We start from the raw sequence: 21,048 nt of genomic DNA, 5'->3' as shown, positions 1-21,048 counted from the left end.
ATAATATGCTATTATTCAAACTTTCCCCCACTAGTTTTTATATCCATTGATAATTGTTGATTGAATCAGTTATGGTTTTTGCAGATGATAAATTTATTTTTAAAAGATTTTATTTATTTATTTTTAGAGAGAGGGGAAGGGAAGGAGGAAGAGAGGGAGTGAAACATTTATGTGCAAGAGATACATTGATTGGTTGCCTCTCCCATGTCCCCATAACCCAGGCATGTGCCCTGACTGGGAATTGAACCGATGACCTTTGAGTTTGTAGGCCGGGCTCAATCCACTGAGTCATGCCAGACAGGGCACCAGGTGGTAAATTTTTAATTCTATCATTCCTTTATGTTTATTGCTTGTTTGTTTGTTTTTTTCTCTTTCCTGACTTATTCCCTCTCACTCTTGCCCTCTGGGATAACTTCCCAAGTAAACTCCCTGACAAACAGGCCTTTTCTTTAAGAGTCTACATTTAAGAGACCTCAGGCTAGGTTATAAGGAACCTCAAACTCAATGCATCTAAAGTTGAGTTCAGTTTTTCCTCTAAATTCTCCTTTTGTTTTAATTTTTATTCATTTATTTGTTTAAATTAAAAAATAGATTTATTGAGGGAGGGGAGAGAGAGGGAGAGAGATCAATATGAGAGAGAAACATCAATTGGTCTCTTCCCATATGCGCCCTGACAAGGGATGGAACCCACAACCGATGCTCCTGTCAGCTGACAGCATTGTTTTGTTTTTTAAACATTTTCTATATTATTATTTGGTGATCAGTTTTTCTTTTCTTTGTTTTTTTGGTGATCAGTTTTTCAAGACAGAGATACGGTGTATGAATATCTTCCTTTTTTTATTCTTTACCAAGTTCTGTGGTTCTTTCTTCTACCTACCTGTTGGAACTTCATTCCCTTGACTATTACAGTAGTCTTTCAAGTGTTTTCATTATTGTTCCTTTCCAGTTTATCCCTCACATATTGGATTGAATAATCTTTTAAAAATGCAAATATGAGGTACCCCATTACCCATTTACTCCTTAACCTGGAAGACAAGGTTCTTTAAGATCTGTGTCTTTCTTTTGAAGCTGTCTTTTTCTGAAGGATTGTCTTTTACTAGCTGCCCCGCTCCACTGGCAAGTTATGTTCTAGTGCGGAGATTGGCAAAATTTCTTACAGGGCCAGATGGCAAATATTTTAGGCTTTGCAAACCACATGTGATTTCTGTTGCATACTTTTTTTTTTTTTAAACAACTCTTTAAAAATGTAAAAGACATTTTTAGCTTTTGGACCATATAAAAATAGTCTTGGTAGGATTTGGCCAACCATAATTTGTGGGCCCCTGTTCTAGCCAAATAAAACTAGTGTGTCATATATTTCATTAGTCTCTGCCCTTATATGTGCTGTTGGTTTGTACTGCATGGAATATCCTCTTCTACATAGTAGACTTCTTCCCATAATCCTTTCAAAGTTAGCTCATAGGTTAACTTCTTACTGAATTTTTTTGTGCTCCTTTAGTGCCTATGTTAATCCTCCCCTTTTCTTTGCTACCTGAATCCTTATGTTACTGCCCTCATTAATGAGGTACTTATACATGTACTTGTTTGCCTCTTGCTAGGAGTTCATTGATGAAAAATGTTTATTTATTGCTTTCTCTTCCTTTTCCTAAATGTCTTTACTTGATTTGAATTTAAAAAATTACATTTTAAAATGGTACATTTTGTTATGTATATTTTACCACAATTTTTGTACTTTAAATAACTTTTTAAAAAGATTGTATTTATTTATTTTTAGAGAGAGGGGGAGGAGGGAGAAAGAGAGGGAAAGAAACACTGATGTGTGAGAGAAGCTTCGATTGGTTGCCTCTTGCATGTGCTCCAATGAGGGACTGGCCCGCAACGCGGGCATGTGCCTGACAGGGAATCGAAACGATGATGTTTCCCTTTGCAGGCTGTCACTCAACGAACTGAGCCATGCTGCTCAGGGCAACTCTTTATTTTTTAATTATACTTGACATACAATGTTATATTAGTTTCAGGTCTACAGTCCAGTGATTAGACATAATTGTGTAACTTGTTAAGTGATCATCCCTATAAATCAAGTACCCATCTGACATCATACATAGTTATTACAATATTATTGACTATATTCCTAAGCTTTACTTTACATCCCCATACCTATTATGTAACTACCAATTTGTATTTCTTTTATTATTTTCTGTTTTTAAAACCCTTTTTTTCTTTCATTTATTCTAGAGAGAAGGGAAAGGAAGGAGGAAGAGTGGGAGGGAAACATTGGCGTAAGAGAAACATTGATCAGTTGCCTTTTGTATGCCCTGACTGGGTGCAGAAACTTCAAGCCATGCATGTGCCCTGATCAGGAAACAAACCTAACTTTTTGTTTTTTGGGACAAAGATCAACCAACTGAGCCACACTGTCCCGAGTCCAATTAGTATTTCTTAGTTCATTCACCCTTTTCACCCATCCCCTGCACCCTTTTCATCTGGCAACCATCAAAATGTTCTCCGTATCTGTGAGTCTGTCTCTGTTCTGCTTGTTTGTTAATTTTTATAAATTCCATTGTTCATAAATATGTCTTTATTGCCATTTTATTATTCATATTTTTTATCTTTTTTCTTCTTCTTAAAGAAGACCCTTAACATTTTATGTAATACTGGTTTAGTGGTGATGAACTCCTTTAACTTTTTTGTGTCTGGGAAGCTCTTTACCTAAAGAGCTTCAATTCTAATTGAGAGCTTTGCTGGGTAGAGCAGTCTTGGTTATAGGTCCTTGCTTTTCATCACTTTGAATATTTCTTGCCAGTCCCTTCTGGCCTGCAAAGTTGCTGTTGAGAAATCAGCTGACAATCTTAAGAAGTTCTTTTGTAGGTAACTAACTGTTTTTCTCTTCCTGCTTTGAAGATTCTCTTTGTCTTTAACCCATGGCATTTTAATTACAATGTGTCTTGGTGTGGATCTCTTTGGCTTGATCTTGTTTGGGATTCTCTACACTTCCTGGACTTGAATGTTTATTTCCTTCATCAGGTTAGGGATGTTTTCTCTCTCTCTCTTTTTTTTTAACATAGGTTTTCAATTCCATTTTCTCTCTCTCTTTCCTGCCCCTCCCATGATGTAAATATTGGTTTTCTTGAAGCTGTCCCAGAGCTCCTTACTCTACATTTTTATGGATTCTTTTTTCTTGTGCTTTCTGCTTTCTTATCTTCCAAATCTCTGATTTTATCCTCTGCTTCATCTACTCCATTGTTGTTTCCCTGTAATATAGTCTGCATTTCAGTTAATATATTCTTCATTTCTGACTGCTTCTTTTTTATGTTTTCTAGTTCAGTTTTTATGTTTCCTATGCCTTTGTTAAAGTTGTCACTAAGTTCATCTACTTTTCCCCTAAGTTCATCGGGCATCCTTATAACCAGTGTTTTGAACTTTGCATCTAGTTCAAAAACATCTAGTTGTTTGGGTAGATTGCTTGTCTCCATTTTGTATAGTTCTTGTTCTGGAGCTTTGTTCTCTTCTTCCATTTGGCACGTTTCTTTGTCTCCTCATTTTGACAGTCTTCCTGTGTTTGTGTCTCTGTAATAGGTATAACTACTACACCTCCCAGGTTTGGTAGAGTGGTGTAATGTAGTAGGGTTCTGTAGTTTCAGTGGCACAGCCTCCCCTGTCACCCAGCCTGAGCACTCCAAGTGCGCTTCCCCCTCCTATGCCTTGTGGCCTGTGTACATCCTCCTGCTGTACTTGAGCCATTTATTTATTTATTTATTTTCATTTCTATTGAATTTATTGGGGTGACATTGGTTAATAAAGTTATAGGTTTCAGGTATACCATATTATAGTACATCATCTGTGTATTATATTGTGTGTTCACCACCCCAAGTCAAATTTCTTTCCATCACCATTAATCCTCTTATACCCTCTTATACCTCCACCCAACCCCCTTGTACTTGATTGCTGCTCAGTGGGAGGGATTCACCCCCAGGCTGGTTGGTTGTAAGGATTGGCTGGGACCACTGTGGAGAATCAGCTGTGCAGAGGCCTATCCCACAGATCAGGACTTAACTTCAGCAGGGCCCTGTGCCTGCTGCATTGCTTCTTGAGTGTATTCCTTGTGGAGATAGTTGGGTGATGCTTTGACATGGTCTGAAGCTGTTCACCAGGTGCACTGGCTTTGGTGCATCTGGGAGGTGCTGAAAAAGGTTAGCTACCACATGTGTTGTGCCCATGGCCAGTGGCATAAACAACAAAGTGATCTGCATATGGCTGCTCCTTGTGCTAGGCCTAGAGGTGCCCAGAAGAGGCCAAGCTGTGAACCAAGGCTGACTACCACTTAACGAGGGGTATGGGGTATGGGGAGGCCAGATGCTGCTTGTTTGAGAGATTTGAAAATAGCCTTAGTGGACAAGTTGTGTGGACATGGGTCTTAGGGAATTATTAGGGCAGGGCTAATGGTGTTAGCTAGATTGATGGACACTCAGATATGATGTAACTTCCTGGCTTGTGTGGAGAGGGCTCAGAAAAGGAACAATAGCCTCTGATAGCATGTCTGTGTGGGATAAAGCTGCCTCTGCAACTCTTGCCTCAAAGCCAGACAATTCAGTTCCTTTCTGAATGTCCCTGGTGCTTTTTTAGCTGCAGCCTCCAGTGCAGGAGCTTAGAGCAGATGAGGCAGAGTAAGTCTATGTTGCGGGGCCTTTAAGAGGAATGCCTGGGACTCCAGCAGCCTTTTGTCTCACTCAGCCATAATTCTCACTGGTTTTTACAGCTAGAAGTTATGGGGTCTTCTCTTTCTGGCACTGGAACCCTGGGCTGGGGGGCGCCTGGTGTGGGGCTGGGACTTCTCACTTCTCAGAGGGTACTTCTGAAGCTGAGATATCCCTCCCAATCTTTATTTGCTACACATGGATTCTGTGTCTCCATCTCTCCTAAAAGTCTCCATTTGGCTTTTTCATTTTATGCTTAGTTGTAGGTCTTCTATTCTGCTAGATTTCAGGTGGTTCTTAATGATGGTTGTTCTGTAGTTGATTTGTAATTTTAATGTGGTTGTGGGAGGATGTGAGTAATGTGTTTACCTATGCCACCATCCTGACTGGAAACCTAAATTTACCATAATTTTTAAAAAGATTTTTTAAACTTTTATTTACTTTTAGAGAGAGGGGAAGAGAGGGAGAGAAACAGATGTGTGTGAGAGATATATTGACCTATTGATATATTGGGGGCCTCTCATAGACCCCCAATTGGGAACCTGGCCTGTAACTCAGGCATGTGTCCTGACTGGGAATTGAACCAGTGACCTTTCAGTTCGCAGGCCCTTGCTCAATCCACTGATCTACACCAGCCAGGGCTCTACTATAATTTTTCTAAAAGAAAAATTTAAAACTTCAGAATTGGCCCTGATTGGTGTGGCTCAGTTGTTTGGGTGGTGTTCCACAAGGTGAAAGGTCACTGGTTTGAATCCCAGTTGGGGTGTATGCCTGGGTTGTGGGTTCTGTCCTGGTCTGGACAGAGACAGCAGATCAATGTTTCTTGCATTATAGCTTTTCTCCCTTTGTTTCTCTCTCCTTTCCCCTCTCTCTAAAAATAAATAAATACAATTTAAAAAAAATAAAAATTGAGCATTGGCGCTGGCAGGGTAGCTCAGTTGTTTAGAGTATTGTCCTGATATGACAAGGTTGTGGGTTTGATCCTCTGTCAGGGCACATACAAGATCCAACCAATGAATGCATAAATAACTGAATAACAAGTCAATATTTCTCTATCTCTCGTTTCCTCTCTCTCTCTCAAATCAGTAAAAAAAGATGTAAAAATTGAGAATTGAACAAGTAAAAGAAGAAAGTTGATTATGGGTAATGCAAGGCATTATTGTCTTTAATTAAATTTATTTGTGATGTTATAGCACATTTGAAAGAAGAACCTGATTACAAACAGAATGTATAAATTTGGTAGAAAATGATTCAGACTTTTCATATTGGCTAATGAATGTAAGGTAGTAAAATATTTCTATCTCTGCTTCTTCTCTCTTTTTTCAGAAGACTTGAAATATGTATACTAAGGAAAAAAGAAATTTTATTTTGGTTAGTGTTAGACCCATGCTTGTGGATGTCAATATTGGTTACATTGCTGTTTTGGTAATTTTAAAAGGATGTGAAGAATTGGGATAGAGTTCAGATGGATCTTAAAGTTTTTTAGAGGAATGGAAAATAAGGTCAAAATTGAAGTACCTTAGATTATTAAGCTTGTGGATTGGAAGCTTAATGGAAACTTTAACATGGGTCTTCACCCTCCTCTGAGTGGTATTTTATCGGCAACCCCAGCTCACAAAAGGGTAGAATTTCAAAACTTTGGTTTCTTAGTTGATAAGAACAAATGACAAAGTCATGAATAACATAGCTGTGGAGGTATAATATAGTATATATATGGGGCTATGAAAAATAATAGGGAATAGTATTTTACCGAATGAATGTTTCGGACTCCATAGACTTCAGCACCTCTTTGGGATACTGTATTCTGTAAAATCCTTAAGTATGCACCATAAACCCTGATATGTGGCACAGTGGGTTGGGCATTGACCCACAAACAGAAAGTTTGCCAATTTGATTCCAGGTCAGGGCACATACCTGGGTTGCAGGCCAGGTCCCTGGTTGGAGGTGTGTGAGGGGCAACTGATCCCTGTCTCTCCTGTGCATCGATTTTTCTCTCCCTTTCTCCCTCACTTTCCCTCTCACTAAAAATAAATAAGTAAAATCTTCAGAAAAATGTGCACTATAAAAAGCTCTTATTAGGTAATGAGTTTATCTGATGGATGATGGGAGGAGGGAAAGGCTAAATACCTGGGTATGGCAGGGAGTCCCAGTGGTCAAGTTAATTAGTAATATTGAATTGTTTTTTGGGGCCTATTATAACAACTATCTCTAGCACCATCTCCACCCCCTTCTTCTTATGTGCTATGTGTATTATGTGACATTCCTATCCGTTTATTTTCTGAAGTGCCCTTTGAGATCAGTCCCACAGAGCAGTGGTTGGGTATTGGTTGGTAAGGGATAATTACTTTTTCTAAGCTTCCTTTAGCTGGCCTTGGTTGGGGCCCTTGGCTTAACTGTTGTCTTCTAGCTTGGCGTGTTGGGAAAGAAAAGGTAGGAGCATCAGGATTCAGAAATTGCCATGGTTTCTTTCATATCTCTAGGGTATTTACCCAGGTCTCAGCTGTTTTCCACAGAACACCTTAATTTAGCATGTCAAGGATTGGCCTGGAGTGGTATGCATTCTATTCCCTAGGGCTTCACGTTGACTACTCAGACTTGAGGGCCCTGAGTTGGTAGGACTTGAATTTGCCTAGTTGTTGTGCAGACTAGATCACTGATTCTCAGATGAGTCAGATGTTAGTGTCAATCTAAATGGCTTTGGAAGCCTATACATGTACAGATGTCTGGAACTCACCACAGACCTACTGGATCAGAATCTTTCTGGGTGGAATTTTAAATATACATTTATTTAACTCTTTATTAGTGAAAAATGCCAACATATTCAAAAGTAGGTAGGATAGTATAATGAACTCCTTTTTATAATCAAACTACTGTAATGAACACTTTATGGCTAACTTTATTTAATCCATATCCCCATCCATTTTCTATTATTTTGAAGCACATCCCAGATATATTTATTATTTTATCTCTAAATATGAAAAGGATATATTTTAATAGGTTTCCCAGATGATTAAAAATTTTTTGAGCAGGTCATCCATATACATAATTTAATAAAAATTAAAGTGGTAAAAAAGATGTACAGTGAATAACAAATCTTTCTCATTGCCCCCAGTATTATTATTACTTTTCTCTAAGGCAAATAAATCTATAATTTTTTAATGTATGTACAAATAGTCAAGGTATATTTAGATATATACACATATGTTACCTTTTTAAATTAAACACGTGAAAATAAATATCTAAAATATACATTTTCTGAATCTTGCTTTTTTTCAGATAATAATATCTTCAGAATCAGGCCATAATAGGGTAAAGAGATTGTTTTCATTTTTTTTTTTTAAGATTGTAGTTGGTTTATTTATCAAGGCATACCTAACCAATGCCTTTTAGGTGGATGGTTATTTCCAATATTGTATTGCTTTGCACAGTGCTGCATGAATATTCTTGTACTAACTGTAAATGGGTTGCCTGATTCTAGATAAGGGGACATACCTGTTTGTAATTTTGTTTGGTAATGCCAAGTTGCTTCTTTACAAGCCATGTAAGATATGCAAGACTCTCAGGCTCACTGGTTTCATTTTTAAAATGCTTTTCAAGTCTCTCCTACTTGTGCTTAAACTTTTGTTTAAATCCTTGAATATTTTTTATAATAGCTGCTTTAGAAATTCTTATCTGTGAGTTACACCATTTGTCTTTATGAATCTATTTCTATGTGTATGGGTCACAGAAGTGCCTTTTTTGCAACACTCATTATAGCTGATGCACTAACTAAAGTAGAACATTGAAAATGTTTATCTTTTCCAAGGGAAAAAAGTCTTGATGAAATTTGTCCTTATAAATTAGGGATTTGATCCATTTAAAATCTTCCTCATGAGATTTAAAATGAAATTTTTTATAGTTAATGTCTTTTTTCTCTTTTGCAGGTATGGCCTCACAAGTCTTGGTCTACCCACCATTTGTTTATCAAACTCAGTCAAGTGCCTTTTGTAGTGTGAAGAAACTCAAAGTAGAGCCAAGCAGTTGTGTATTCCAGGAAAGAAACTATCCACGGACCTATGTGAATGGTAGAAACGTTGGAAATTCTCATCCTCTCACGAAGGGTAGTGCTTTTCAAACAAAGATAGCATTTAACAGACCTCGAGGACACAACTTTTCATTGCAGACAAGTGCTGTTGTTTTAAAAAACACTGCGGGTGCTACAAAGGTAATAGCAGCTCAGGCGCAGCAAGCCCAAGTAGAGGCACCTCAGATTGGGGCGTGGAGACATAGGTTACATTTCCTAGGAGGCCCTCAGCGATGTGGATTGAAGCGCAAGAGTGAAGAGTTGGATAATCATAGCAGCGCAATGCAGATTGTCGATGAATTGTCCATACTTCCTGCAATGTTGCAAACCAACATGGGAAATCCAGTGACAGTAGTGACAACTACCACAGGAACAAAGCAGAATTGTACCACTGGAGAAGGTGACTATCAGTTAGTACAGCATGAAGTCTTATGCTCCATGAAAAATACTTACGAAGTCCTTGATTTTCTTGGTCGAGGCACTTTTGGCCAGGTAGTCAAATGCTGGAAAAGAGGGACGAATGAAATTGTAGCAATCAAAATTTTGAAGAATCATCCTTCTTATGCACGTCAAGGTCAAATAGAAGTGAGCATATTAGCAAGACTCAGTACTGAAAATGCTGATGAATATAACTTTGTACGAGCTTATGAATGCTTTCAGCACCGTAACCATACTTGTTTAGTCTTTGAGATGCTGGAACAAAACTTGTATGACTTTCTGAAACAAAATAAATTCAGTCCCCTGCCACTAAAAGTAATTCGACCCATTCTTCAACAAGTGGCCACTGCACTGAAAAAATTGAAAAGTCTTGGTTTAATTCATGCTGACCTCAAACCAGAGAATATTATGTTGGTGGATCCTGTTCGGCAGCCTTACAGGGTTAAAGTAATAGACTTTGGGTCGGCCAGTCATGTATCAAAGACTGTTTGTTCAACATATCTACAGTCTCGGTACTACAGGTAGGTGACATTACTTTCTGGTTATTAAATAAATGTTGAATTTATGCTAACTGAAATAAATTTGTGTGTGATGAAAAAAGACTGATTTAGATAAATAAAGAAATCAAGACAGGATCAGTTTAGGTTTTAGGTTTTAAAAAGATTTTAAAAAATTAGGCATACAATTTGCCCAAGCAGAATAGTAATCTTTACTGCAAAGTTCAATGCCAAAGACATTTTGTTATTTTTATTGTTAATAGAAGACCTGAAGGAATGATGATCAAATAGAAGTTTTAATATGTTGGAAAAGGGTTTGTAGTGCAATACCTTTTGTATGTATCTTTGGGCATTTCAGCACTTAAGAGAACTGGTTTATTGCCCTTGCCAGGTGGTTCAGTTGATTGGAGGGTTATCCTATACACCAAAATGTTGCGGGTTCAGTTCCTGGTTGGGGTGTGTGTGAGAGGCAGCCAATTGATGTTTCTCTCTCACATTTCTGTTTCTCTATTTCTTTTCCCCTCTAAAATCCATAATAAAAAGAGAGAACTAGTTTATTAAAAACAATGGAATATAAAAACATTTAGGAAAAGTTATAAGAATTCAAAAAATTATTTTAATTAATTATTTTAATACTCACACACATTTTCATGGCTGCCACAAATATTCAGGCCCCTTTTTCATAATAAGTTTTATTATATTCTTTCCACCTATTCTGGTGTTAGTGTTATGGAGGGAATTTAAAGAAAATGTCCATGTTGATGAAGTGCTACAATGTCATGATTAACAAAATACTCACTTCAAGTACAATAGATATTTTTATGGGCCTAGCTGGTGATTACCAGGATTCAAAAATCCTTCTGGTTTATGTAAATGATTTGAATTTGTAGTTTTATAATTTTGAGAAAATTTTTTCATATCAGCCTGAATGAATTTATTATGGTTTTTGTATGCTCTAGAACCCCGTGAGTACCAACACAGTGGGCACATATAGGATGTGTCAAGATTGCCATGAGTAAGTTAGTAAGTGGATGAACACATGGATTATTGTTAAAAATTTTTAGAACATGAGAATTAATTTAGGCCCAACACAAGGTAGTTATTTTCAGGTGTTACATCTGCATTTGCACTATCCTCTAAGATTGATTAGCTTCTTGTAGATATGTGCTGCAGTACCCAGGACAAGATAAAAGGAAAATTAGCTACTACAAAAATCAGTTCCAGGAGTTTCTCTAAAATGCCAGTGTAGGTGGACGCTGTGCTGGCTCCTTCTTAAGAATACATCAGATGTACTCCTATGTTTAGAGCAAATCCTCTTGAGAGACAGTTGTGAGCTAACTGAGCAGCCTCTGCGCAAGAGGCAAGATTGAGTGACTGCATAGATAAGGTTGGGGAACCACAAGAGCCCTCTGGGAGCTGAAGGAGCAGTCCAGTGGAGGAACTGGAGAGCACCATTATGTACAATTCCCCTGAACCTGGATGGAAGTGGATGTCGTCCAGATTCACTGGCAGACTTGCATGGTGCTATGGCACATCCCCAGCCAGCCATACTGGAGCTAAATGCAGCAGAAATAGGAGAGTGCCATAGTGTGTAAACAAGGGGCCTCTTCTGGTGATTGATTCAGTGGGTACAGCACAAGTGGGGCTCCCCAGTCCAAAGAAAGTGGGGAGTTTGGAAAAGTTTGTGGTATCCACACTCTGGGCTGCCCTGTCTTGAGTGAATGGTGTGCTGCTGTGAGCACACCTGTGCAGGAGCTCTTGTCACTGCCCACAGAGAGTGTGTGCTCATATAAAGCTGTATCACCTGGACAAAGGATGGACCTGGGCAGGCCTGCAGACCAGCCCTGCCCAGACCCTACCCTGATTGGGGACAATTAAAGCAACAGGGCACACAGGCAGGACAGATCTGCACATAGTGAGATGGGTGCTGCTGTGTGCACACATGTGCAGGAGCACCACTCCCTGCCTCTCTAGCCCAGAGAGAGTTCAGAACTACCAAAGTAAGGCTCTGCGCACATGTAAGGATGCCCCACCTGGAGAATGGGAGGAGCTAGGGAGGCCCACAGAGCAACCCCACTCAGGCCTTACTCTTACTAAAGAATAATGCAAGAGGGCACTCAGGCAGGGATGCCCTGTGTAGTGCAGGGGGGTCTGTCTGAGCCCACTTTTGCACCACAGACAGAGGGCTCACCACAGAAATACCAAAGTACTGTTGTGTGTGCTCATGCAGGCCTGTCTCAATCAGAGAAAGGGTGGTGCTGGTAGGGAACTGAGATGCAGGCATGCAGAGTGGCCCTGCTTAGACCCTGCCCTGACTGGATAATGTAAGCAAACAGGCAAACCCCCCAGGGCTGCCTGTGGAATGAGTTGGGTATGTCCAAGTGTGCAAGGAGCTGTATTGCCTGGAAAGGAAGCAGAATTAGCAAAGTGCCGAGGTGTTCACACATGGGTGGGCTTGTCCCAACAGGAGAGGGGAAGACCTGGTGAGGCCTTGAGATGCAGGCTTGCAAAGCTACTCTGCCCAGACCGAGCTGTGATCATAGATGGTTAATTCCATAGGGTACTCCAAGAGCACATGGAGCAGCCCTGCTTGCATCAGGCAGCCCTACCCAGGTTAGAAGGGCAAGGAAGCAAGCACATTTCCGGCTACTCCCACCCAGACCTGCCTTTTCAGGCCAGGTGACACGCCAGGCGCTACACATACCTGCTCCTACTACAAACAGCTTGCCAAAATGATTCAACATTTCGTTACTGAGAAACTTCTCTTTTAAGACTAGTAGAGATAGCTACTCTATCCAACTCATAGGAACAAATAAGAAGGAGAGACTGAAGACTGGTTCAAGTGAAGGAACAAGGAAAAACTCCAGAGAAAACGCTTAATGAAACAGATAATTTGCTTGATAAAGGTTCAAAGGAATGGTTGTGAGGATGCTCAACAAATTTGAGAATACAATAGAGGAGCTCAGAGGACACTTAAAGAGGTAGAAAATGTAAAAAAGAACCAATCAGAGATGAAAAATACAATGGTTGAAATGAAAAATACATTCAAAGGAACTGATAGATTAGTTAATACAGAAGAATGGATTAATGACCTGATGGCAGAATAGTGGAAATCACCCAATCAGAACAGAAAAACCAAAAAAGTATTTCAAATAATGAATATTACAAGAGTTCTCTAGGATAACATGGAACATCCTAACATTTGTATTATAGGGATTCCAGAAGGAGAAGAGAGAGAAAGGAACAGAAAGAGTATTCGAAGAAATAATCTGACAATTTTCCTAATCTAGGGAAGGAAACATAGATCCAAGCCCAGGAAGCACAGGGAGTTCCAAAAAAGATGAACCCAAAGAGACCCACACCAAGATATATTCTAATGAAAATGACAAAAGTTAAAGAGTCAATCTTAAATGCAGCAAGAATGAAAAAGCAAGTCACATGCAAGGGAAACCCCATAAAGCTATCAGCTGATTTCTAAGAAGCAACTTTACAGGCCAGAAGGGAGTGGTGGGAAATATTTAAAATGCTTAAAGAAAGAAATCTACAAATACTTTATCCAGCAAGGTTATCATTTAGAATTGAAAGAGATGGTTTGCCAGACTAGCAAAAACTAAAGGAGTTCACCGCCACTAAACTGTATTTACAGGAAATGTTAATGGGTCTTTGTGCACAAAAGAAAAGGCCATAATCAGAAATAAGAAAATACAGTATAGTAAAAAAAAAAAAATCTCACTGGTAAAAGCAAATACGCAAGAATCACAATGCATTAATCACTTAAAAAGTTAACAGGTTAAAACACAACAGTAGCTAATTTAACTATAACTATAATAAATAATCAGGAGATACAAAAAATGCATAAAACATGATAAAACAGTGGAGGGGGTATAAAAATGTAGTGCTTTAAGAATGCAAGATTGAACTTGAATACCTGTCAGCTTAAAATAGCTATAGATATAACTGGATATGTCAAAGTTCGTACATGAACTTTATGATAAGCATAAACCAAAACCACACCAGAAAAAGTGAAGGAAGACCAATCAAAACACTAAAGGAAACCAACAAATCAAAAGGTAAACAATCAGGAGAAGAACGAGTGAAGAACACAAAAACAATTCCAGGCAATTAACATAATGGCAGTAAGCATTTATCTATCAATAATTACCCTAAATGTAAATGGACTGAAGGCTCCTATCGAAAGACATAGGGTGGCAGAATGGATAAAAAAACATGACCCATCAATATGTGGCTTACAAGAGATTCACTTCAGATGTAAAGACACACAGGCTGAAAATAAAGGGATGGAGAAATATTCTGTGCAAATGGAAATGAAAATATAGCTGGGGTCAATACTCATATCACACTAAAAAGACTTTAAAACAAATAATGAAAAAGAAACGAAGAAGGACATTACATAATTTTAAAGGGGTCCATCCAAGAAGGGGTTATAATAATTATAAATATCTACATACCCAGCCAAGGAGTGCTTAAGTATGTATATGAAGCAAATGCTAATGGACATAAAGGCAGAAATTAATGTTAATATTATAATAGTTGGGGACTTTAATATCTTATCTCAATGGATAGGTCATCCAGACAGAAAAATAGTAAGGAAATAATGGCCTTAAGTGTCACATTACACAAGTGTGACTTGATAACCATCTACAGAGCATTTCATCCAAAACTTGAAGGTTACACATTTTTCTCAAGTGCATACGAAACATTTTCTATTACCAATAACATACTAGGCCACAAAAGACCTCAATAAATTCAAGAAGATTGAAATTATATCAACCATGTTTTTTGACAATGATGGCATGAAACTGGAAATCAATAGGAGAAAAACCAAATACATGGAGATTAAAAAACATTCTTCTAAACAACCAGTGGATACCTTGAAGCAAATGAAAGTGAAAATAACCTTACAAAATCTGTGGGATGCAGCAAAGCAGGAAGATCCCAAGTAAACAAACTAAATTTACACTTAAAGAAACTAGAAAAAGAGAAACAAAACCCAAAGTAGAAGGAAGGTCATAATAAAAATCAGAGTGGAAATACATGAAATAGAAAATAGAAAAACAGTAGAAAAGACTAGTGAAACTAAGAACTGAATTTTTGAAAAAATAAATAAAATAGACAAGCTGCTAGCCAGACTCATCAAGGAGAAAAAAGAACACAAAGTCAGAAATGAAGAGAAGGTATTACTACTGATAACTACTGAAATATAAAGGATCATTAAAGAATACTGTGAACAAATATGTATTAAAAAATTTGACAATCTAGAAGAAATAGATATAATTTTAGCAACATACAGTATTTCAAGTCTAAACTAGGGAAAAACACAATCTGAGTAGACTAATTACTAGCAATGAAATTGAAGTGGTAATTAAACTCCCAGCATAGGCCTAGGACCAGATGTTCTACCAAACATTTGAAGAATAATTAGAATCTTCTCAAACTATTCCAAAGAGTTGAAGAGCAAACACTTCCATACTCACTCTGTGAGACTAGAATTGCCATGATACCAAAGTCAAAGACACTACAAAGAATTACAGGCCAATATTGCTGATAAATATAGGCGCCTAAATTTTCAATAAATTATTAGCAAACTGTTTAACAGTACGTTAAAAGGATTATATAACATGACCAAGTGAGATTTATTTGAGGACTTCAGCGGTGGTTCAACATTCACAAAACAGTGTGATTCATCACATCAACAAAACCAAGGATTAAAAAAAAATCACATGATTGTCTCAATAGATGCACAAAAAACATGACAAAATTTAACATCCATTTATGATAAAAATTCTGAATAAAGTGGGTAAAGAAAGAACTTAGCGCAACTTTATAAAAGCTGTTATTGACAAACCTGCAGCTAATATCATAGAGTGGTGAAAAGCTGAAAGTTTTAACTCTTTAGATCAGGACTAAGACACAGATATCCACTCTTGCCTCTGTTATTTAACATAGTACTGGAAGTCCTAGCCATAGCAACCAAACAAGAAAAAGGAGTAAAAGGCATCCAAATAGGCAAGGAAGTAAAACAGTCAATATTTGCAGATGACACGATCCTATATATAGAAAATCCCAAAGAATCTGTGAATAAATTAATAGAATAAAAATTTAGTAAAGTAGAAGGATAAAAAATTTATATACAGAAATTCCTGTACACTAATAACAATCACAAGGAGAAATGAAGAAAACAATCCCATTTACAGTAGCATCATGAATAATAAAATACCTAGGAATAAACTTCACTGTGGAGGTGAAATGCTCTGAAAACTATAAGACACTAAAGAAAGAAACTGAAGGAATCACAAATAAATGGAAGGATATACCATGCTTATGGATTGGAAGGATTAAAATTGTTAAAATGATGATATTATCCAAAGCAATTTACAGATTCAATGAAATTCCTATCAGAATACCAATGTAATTATTCTCAGAACTAGAACAAATAATCCTAAAGTTTACATGGAACTACAAAAGACAATGAGTAGCCACAGCAATCTTGAGAAAGAACAGAGTTGGAGATGATATGCCTGGAGATAATATGCCTCCTGATTTCAAACTATACTACAAAGCTCTAAAAATCAAAACAGTATGGTATTGGCATAAAAACAAACACGTAGCTCAATGGAACAATAGAGAGCTTATATGGTCAACTCATCTATAACAAAAGAGGTAAGAGGTTACTGAAGTAACAATAGTGTCTTCAAGTGGTGTTGGGTAAACTGGACAGACAGGCAATGCAAAAAATAAAAAAGAAAAGAAAAGAAACTGGACCACTCTCTTAACACCATATACAAAAATAAATTCAAAATGAATTAAAGACTTAAATGTTAGGCTTGAAATGATAAATTCCTAGGAGAATACATAGGAAATACAATTTTTGACATCTTTTGTCTGTGTAACAACTTTTTGGATATGTCCCCTCAAGCAAGGGAAAAAAGCAAAAATAAACAAATGGGACTGCATCAGACTAAAAAGGTTCTGCACAGAGAAGGAAACCTTCAACAAAACAAAAAGGCAACTTGTTGAATAGAATATATTTGCAAATGATATCTGATAGATGTTTGATACCTAAAATACATAAGAAACTCATGCAGTTCAGTTACTAAAAATAAGCAGCTGGTTGAAAAATGGGCAGAGGCCATGAAAAGAAATTTCTCTAAAGAAGACATTCAGGTGGTCAACAGACATATGAAAAGATGCTCAACATAATTGTTCGTTAGGAAAATGCAAATCAAAACAATGACATATCACCTTATACTGGTCAGAATGTCTATTATCAAAAAGTCAACAAATAACGTGTTGACAGGATGTGGAGAATAGAGAACCCTTGTACACTGTTGGTAGGACTGCAAACTGGTGCAGCCCCTGTGGAAAACTGGAGCTTTTTCAAAAAACTAAAAATGGTTGTGCTATATGACCCGGCAATTCTGCTTCTGAGTATGCATTTGAAGAAAATGAAAACACTGATTCGAAGACGTGTGCCTTTATGTTCACTGCAGTATTATTTACAATAGCCAAGTTATGGAAGCAACCTAAGTGTCTGTTGATAGATGAATGGATAAAGAAGATGTAGTATATATACAATGGAATGTTACACAGTATAAAAAAGAATTAAATCTTGCCATTTGTGACAGTCTGAATGGATTCAGAGGGTATTATGCTAAATGAAGTAAGTCAGGCAGAGAAAGACGGGTATCTTATGGTTTCACTTATATGTGGTTTTTAAAATAACAAAACAAAACCAGTGCTCGCTTCGGCAGCACATATACTAAAATTGGAACGATACAGAGAAGATTAGCATGGCCCCTGCGCAAGGATGACACGCAAATTTGTGAAGCGTTCCATATTTTTACAGCATGGATGGAACTGGAGAGCATCATGCTAAGCGAAATAAGCCAGGGGGCGAAAGACAAATACCATATGATCTCACCTATAAGCGGAACCTGACCAACAATGCAAAGATGCAAGGAAAATATGACCAGCAACACTGAAAGGAAAAGAAATCAACAGAGACAAGAGGGAAGGGGGGAGGTGCAGGGAAAGAGAAGGGAAGGGGAAAGTCAAGGAACATATAGCAAGGACTCATGGACAAAACCAAAGGGGAAGAGCTGAGGGAGGGAAAGTGGGAGGGGGCAAGGGAAAGAGGTGGGGAGGCAGAGACAAATGTATGTAAAAAGTAAATAAATTAAAAAAAATAAAATTAAAAAAAAAAACAAAACAAAAACAGACTCAGAAACAGAGACCAGAAGGGAGGGGTGGGGGGACATGTGGAAAGGGGAAAGTGAATATAATCAATAATATTGTGATAAGTTTACACGGTGACAGATGGTTATGATTACTCAAATTAATGGGGTGATCACATTGTAAGGTATAAAAATTTTGAGTCACTGTAATGTACACCTGAAACCAATAACCAATGTAAGATTCTATACCAAGTATTCTTAAATTAAAAAATATTTTATAAAAATCAACTCCAAACACATGCCCTATTAGTAGGACATTAGAAGATTTCTGCATTTATGTTACTTGGTGATTATTAGAAATTAGGAATATAGACTTAATTTACCTTTTAGAACATTCCTGATTATGTGATTTTTAGTATTAGAGTGCTGTTAGACTAATTTATTCTTTAGTACATTCTTGATTATGTGATTTTTAGTATTAGATATAGTTCTTTAAACCTATTAGATGGTTTAAAAATTGTTATAGTTGTGGCAGGGCAGTGAGTCTTAATAGCTCACATAATTAGATTTATATGATCCTTTGTTCCCTGACAAACTTTTTTTTTTTCAATTTAGTAGAATATAATATTAGCTTTCAGGTAATTTTTTTTCTGGACATATTATTTTTAAATCTTATTTAACAGCTTGAGAAGAATACTGGGTTTTTTTCTTCCTTCTCTTTGTACTCTATGGATTTTGTCTTAAGAGTTTTTAGTAGCCAGCTAGCATATTATATAACCCCCTAGGCTTCAACTGCTTGGGTAGTTAATTTGGTAGTAAATGACTTCATTTTATATGAGTCCTACATTATTCTACATATCAGATTTAGTCCATGTGATACCTAGATTCTTTTTCTTTATTTGAAATCCTCTGGATCAGAGTAAAAAAGAAAAAGTTTTATTTAATTTTTATACTTGACATTATCTGTTTATAAAATATTTCAAGAGAGTAAAGAAAATCCTTTAAAAAGCTATCTCAAATCCTAAATATTTTATGATAATAGTTTCTACTAGTACTAGGCCATTGCACAAATATTAGCCTCTGTTGACAATGAAAAAAATTATGAATAATTGGCAAGTACAATTAGTAGTTTCTAATTTGTTTTTATAATACATTTTCAAGTAAATAATCTGCCTGAATTTGGAAGATATTCAATTGCTAAGCTAAATTACAGGTTCTGTGTTTAGAATTAGGGAAAAAAAAAAGAGGTTTTTATTTGTAAACAAAGTCTTGTGCTAAGAGTTTGGTTGATGTTGCCTGATGTTGGTTGATAAAAACAATTTAAATTGGACTTTATGTCCATTACATCCAAGAGTTTGAAGAGTTAGTAAATATTAAGGTAGATTGGTGAAAATATAGTATAGTCCTTAAGTACTGTTTTAATATGTAGTATAATTTTACATGGAAAAAAGCAGGTAACCATTATGTTTTTCAATGTTTTTTGCAGTTTGTATTTAAAAACATTGCCAAATCTGGCTTAGTTTATGAGTGAGGCTACTTATAAATCTGATTGGGCAATAAATAAGTGTCTTATCCTTTATTTTTTACTCTTTGTTTTAAAATATGTTGTATTTAAAAAATAAAAGCAGGAAGTGGAAACTTACCAAATTAAATATTTTTGAGCTAGTCACAGTAGGGACACGCATACCCCAGGTTCCAAGGTAAATGATTTGTGTTTAAACACAGGTTCATGTGTTATTTCATTTCTTTGAACTGTACAACACAGAAATGTAGTAGGGATATCTTAAAATAGACAGGGGACAGTAGCCAGAAATTGTTGACTACTATAGATGGTGAGGCTGTCTAGCTCTTCTGGTGATATAAGCCAGAAGTACATGCTAAGGGCATTGATTTGCTCAAGGTCAGCATGTTCTAAATTGAGCTGCTTGAGTATGGTTTCTGTCAAGAACACATAGGGCTCTTGAATGCATAAAAGGTTTTAGCAGCAGAAGGTGTTGTATTTATGAAGTGTGGTGGCAACATTCAGGTCATGAATATCTTTTTCTTTTTTTTTGTTTTTAATATAAATTTTAGCCTGTGGCTCTGAGTCATTTCCGAACATAGAGACAAGCAAGTGAGCTGTAAAATAACGTACATAGCAGTTGTATTCTTTGTTACTGTGCTAGGTAGTTTAGCATTAATTATTGTTGATGTAAAAAATGCTTTCTATTTTGCATGTAATAGCTGACAGAAAGGTATGTAATTAATAGTAAACAATTAATTTAGGCTTAATCAGTTTTTGTTTAGAGCATTTCTACTCCCTCATGCCTTCTTAATTTCCAAAGAGAATGTTCCTGTAATAAAATAAAAGTACATAGAGTAGCCCCCAAAATAATAACTAATATTTTATACGCAGTACTTTATAATAACAGACTTTCTCATATTTCTTCCTTGTGAGTTAGGTATGACCATTGGTGGAATTGCTATTTAATTAGTAGAAAACTGAGGCTTCCACAAGTCAAGTCCAAATTCACACTCACAATTTTTGTTGAGCCTTTATTGGATGCCGGCGCTGTGCTAGGTGCTAGGGATACAGAGGTGATTAAAATATAGTTTCATCATTTAATAGAGGAGAAAAATAGTTTGTCTCGAAATTCTAGGGATGAAGTGTGTGCGAAGTACTATGGGAACCCAGAGGAGGGCATTTAGCCTAATCTGAGGGTTCAGCGAAGGATCCTGGGGAGAGATGGTCCCTAAATGAGCCTCCAGAGTAGGGAGTTAGGGTTAATTAGTCCTGAAGTTGTTCTCTGTCACTCACCCACCCTTACCTAACAAAGGTTCAATATTGGGCAGAAATTTCTGGCAGTTTCTTCTGTGTGTCATAAGTAGATTTTGTTTGGGAATCTTTATTAGACAAATAGAAGGTTATCAACTGTGTTCAGCTTTGGCAGATGTTTTAATTGAAGGTTGTTAAAGTCTTTAATGAAGTGGTTTTCAATGCCATACATTGTGGTCACAGACATAGATTACTACATATATCAGACCTTCAAATAAAAAGTTTGGCAGAGCTCCTGAAGTTTTTTTTTTTTTTAAATAAAGATTTTATTTATTTTTAGACAGAGGGGAAGGGAGGGAGAAAGAGAGGAAGAGAAGCACCAATGTGTGGTTTGCCTCCTGTGTGT

General features: G+C 36.9%; 1 protein-coding gene and 1 non-coding gene across 10 annotated transcripts in view; both read left to right on the top strand.

The window, feature by feature from the left end:
• Window positions 1–21,048, top strand: part of HIPK3 (homeodomain interacting protein kinase 3) — an 89,585-nt gene that overhangs the window by 12,961 nt on the left and 55,576 nt on the right. For 8 of the 9 annotated variants that reach the window (XM_054585946.1, XM_054585944.1, XM_054585945.1 and 5 more), the window contains exon 2: window positions 8,618–9,716. In XM_054585946.1, coding sequence (XP_054441921.1) covers window positions 8,620–9,716 — 1,097 coding nt within the window. In that variant the 5' untranslated portion in view covers window positions 8,618–8,619. Of the gene's footprint in view, window positions 1–7,969; window positions 8,004–8,617; window positions 9,717–21,048 lie in introns of those variants that run through there. The other variant, XM_054585940.1, reaches the window with a different exon arrangement.
• On the top strand, window positions 17,449–17,555 carry LOC129080805 (U6 spliceosomal RNA). Its single transcript, XR_008530206.1, has one exon. It is a non-coding gene; the product is annotated as a U6 spliceosomal RNA (small nuclear RNA).

This window comes from Pteronotus mesoamericanus, unplaced genomic scaffold (genome assembly GCF_021234165.1).
Source record: "Pteronotus mesoamericanus isolate MK-2021 breed Mesoamerican mustached bat unplaced genomic scaffold, CSHL_Meso_final contig_90, whole genome shotgun sequence".
NCBI classification, from domain to species: domain Eukaryota; kingdom Metazoa; phylum Chordata; class Mammalia; order Chiroptera; family Mormoopidae; genus Pteronotus; species Pteronotus mesoamericanus.
This window is presented reverse-complemented; position numbering and strand designations above follow the sequence as displayed.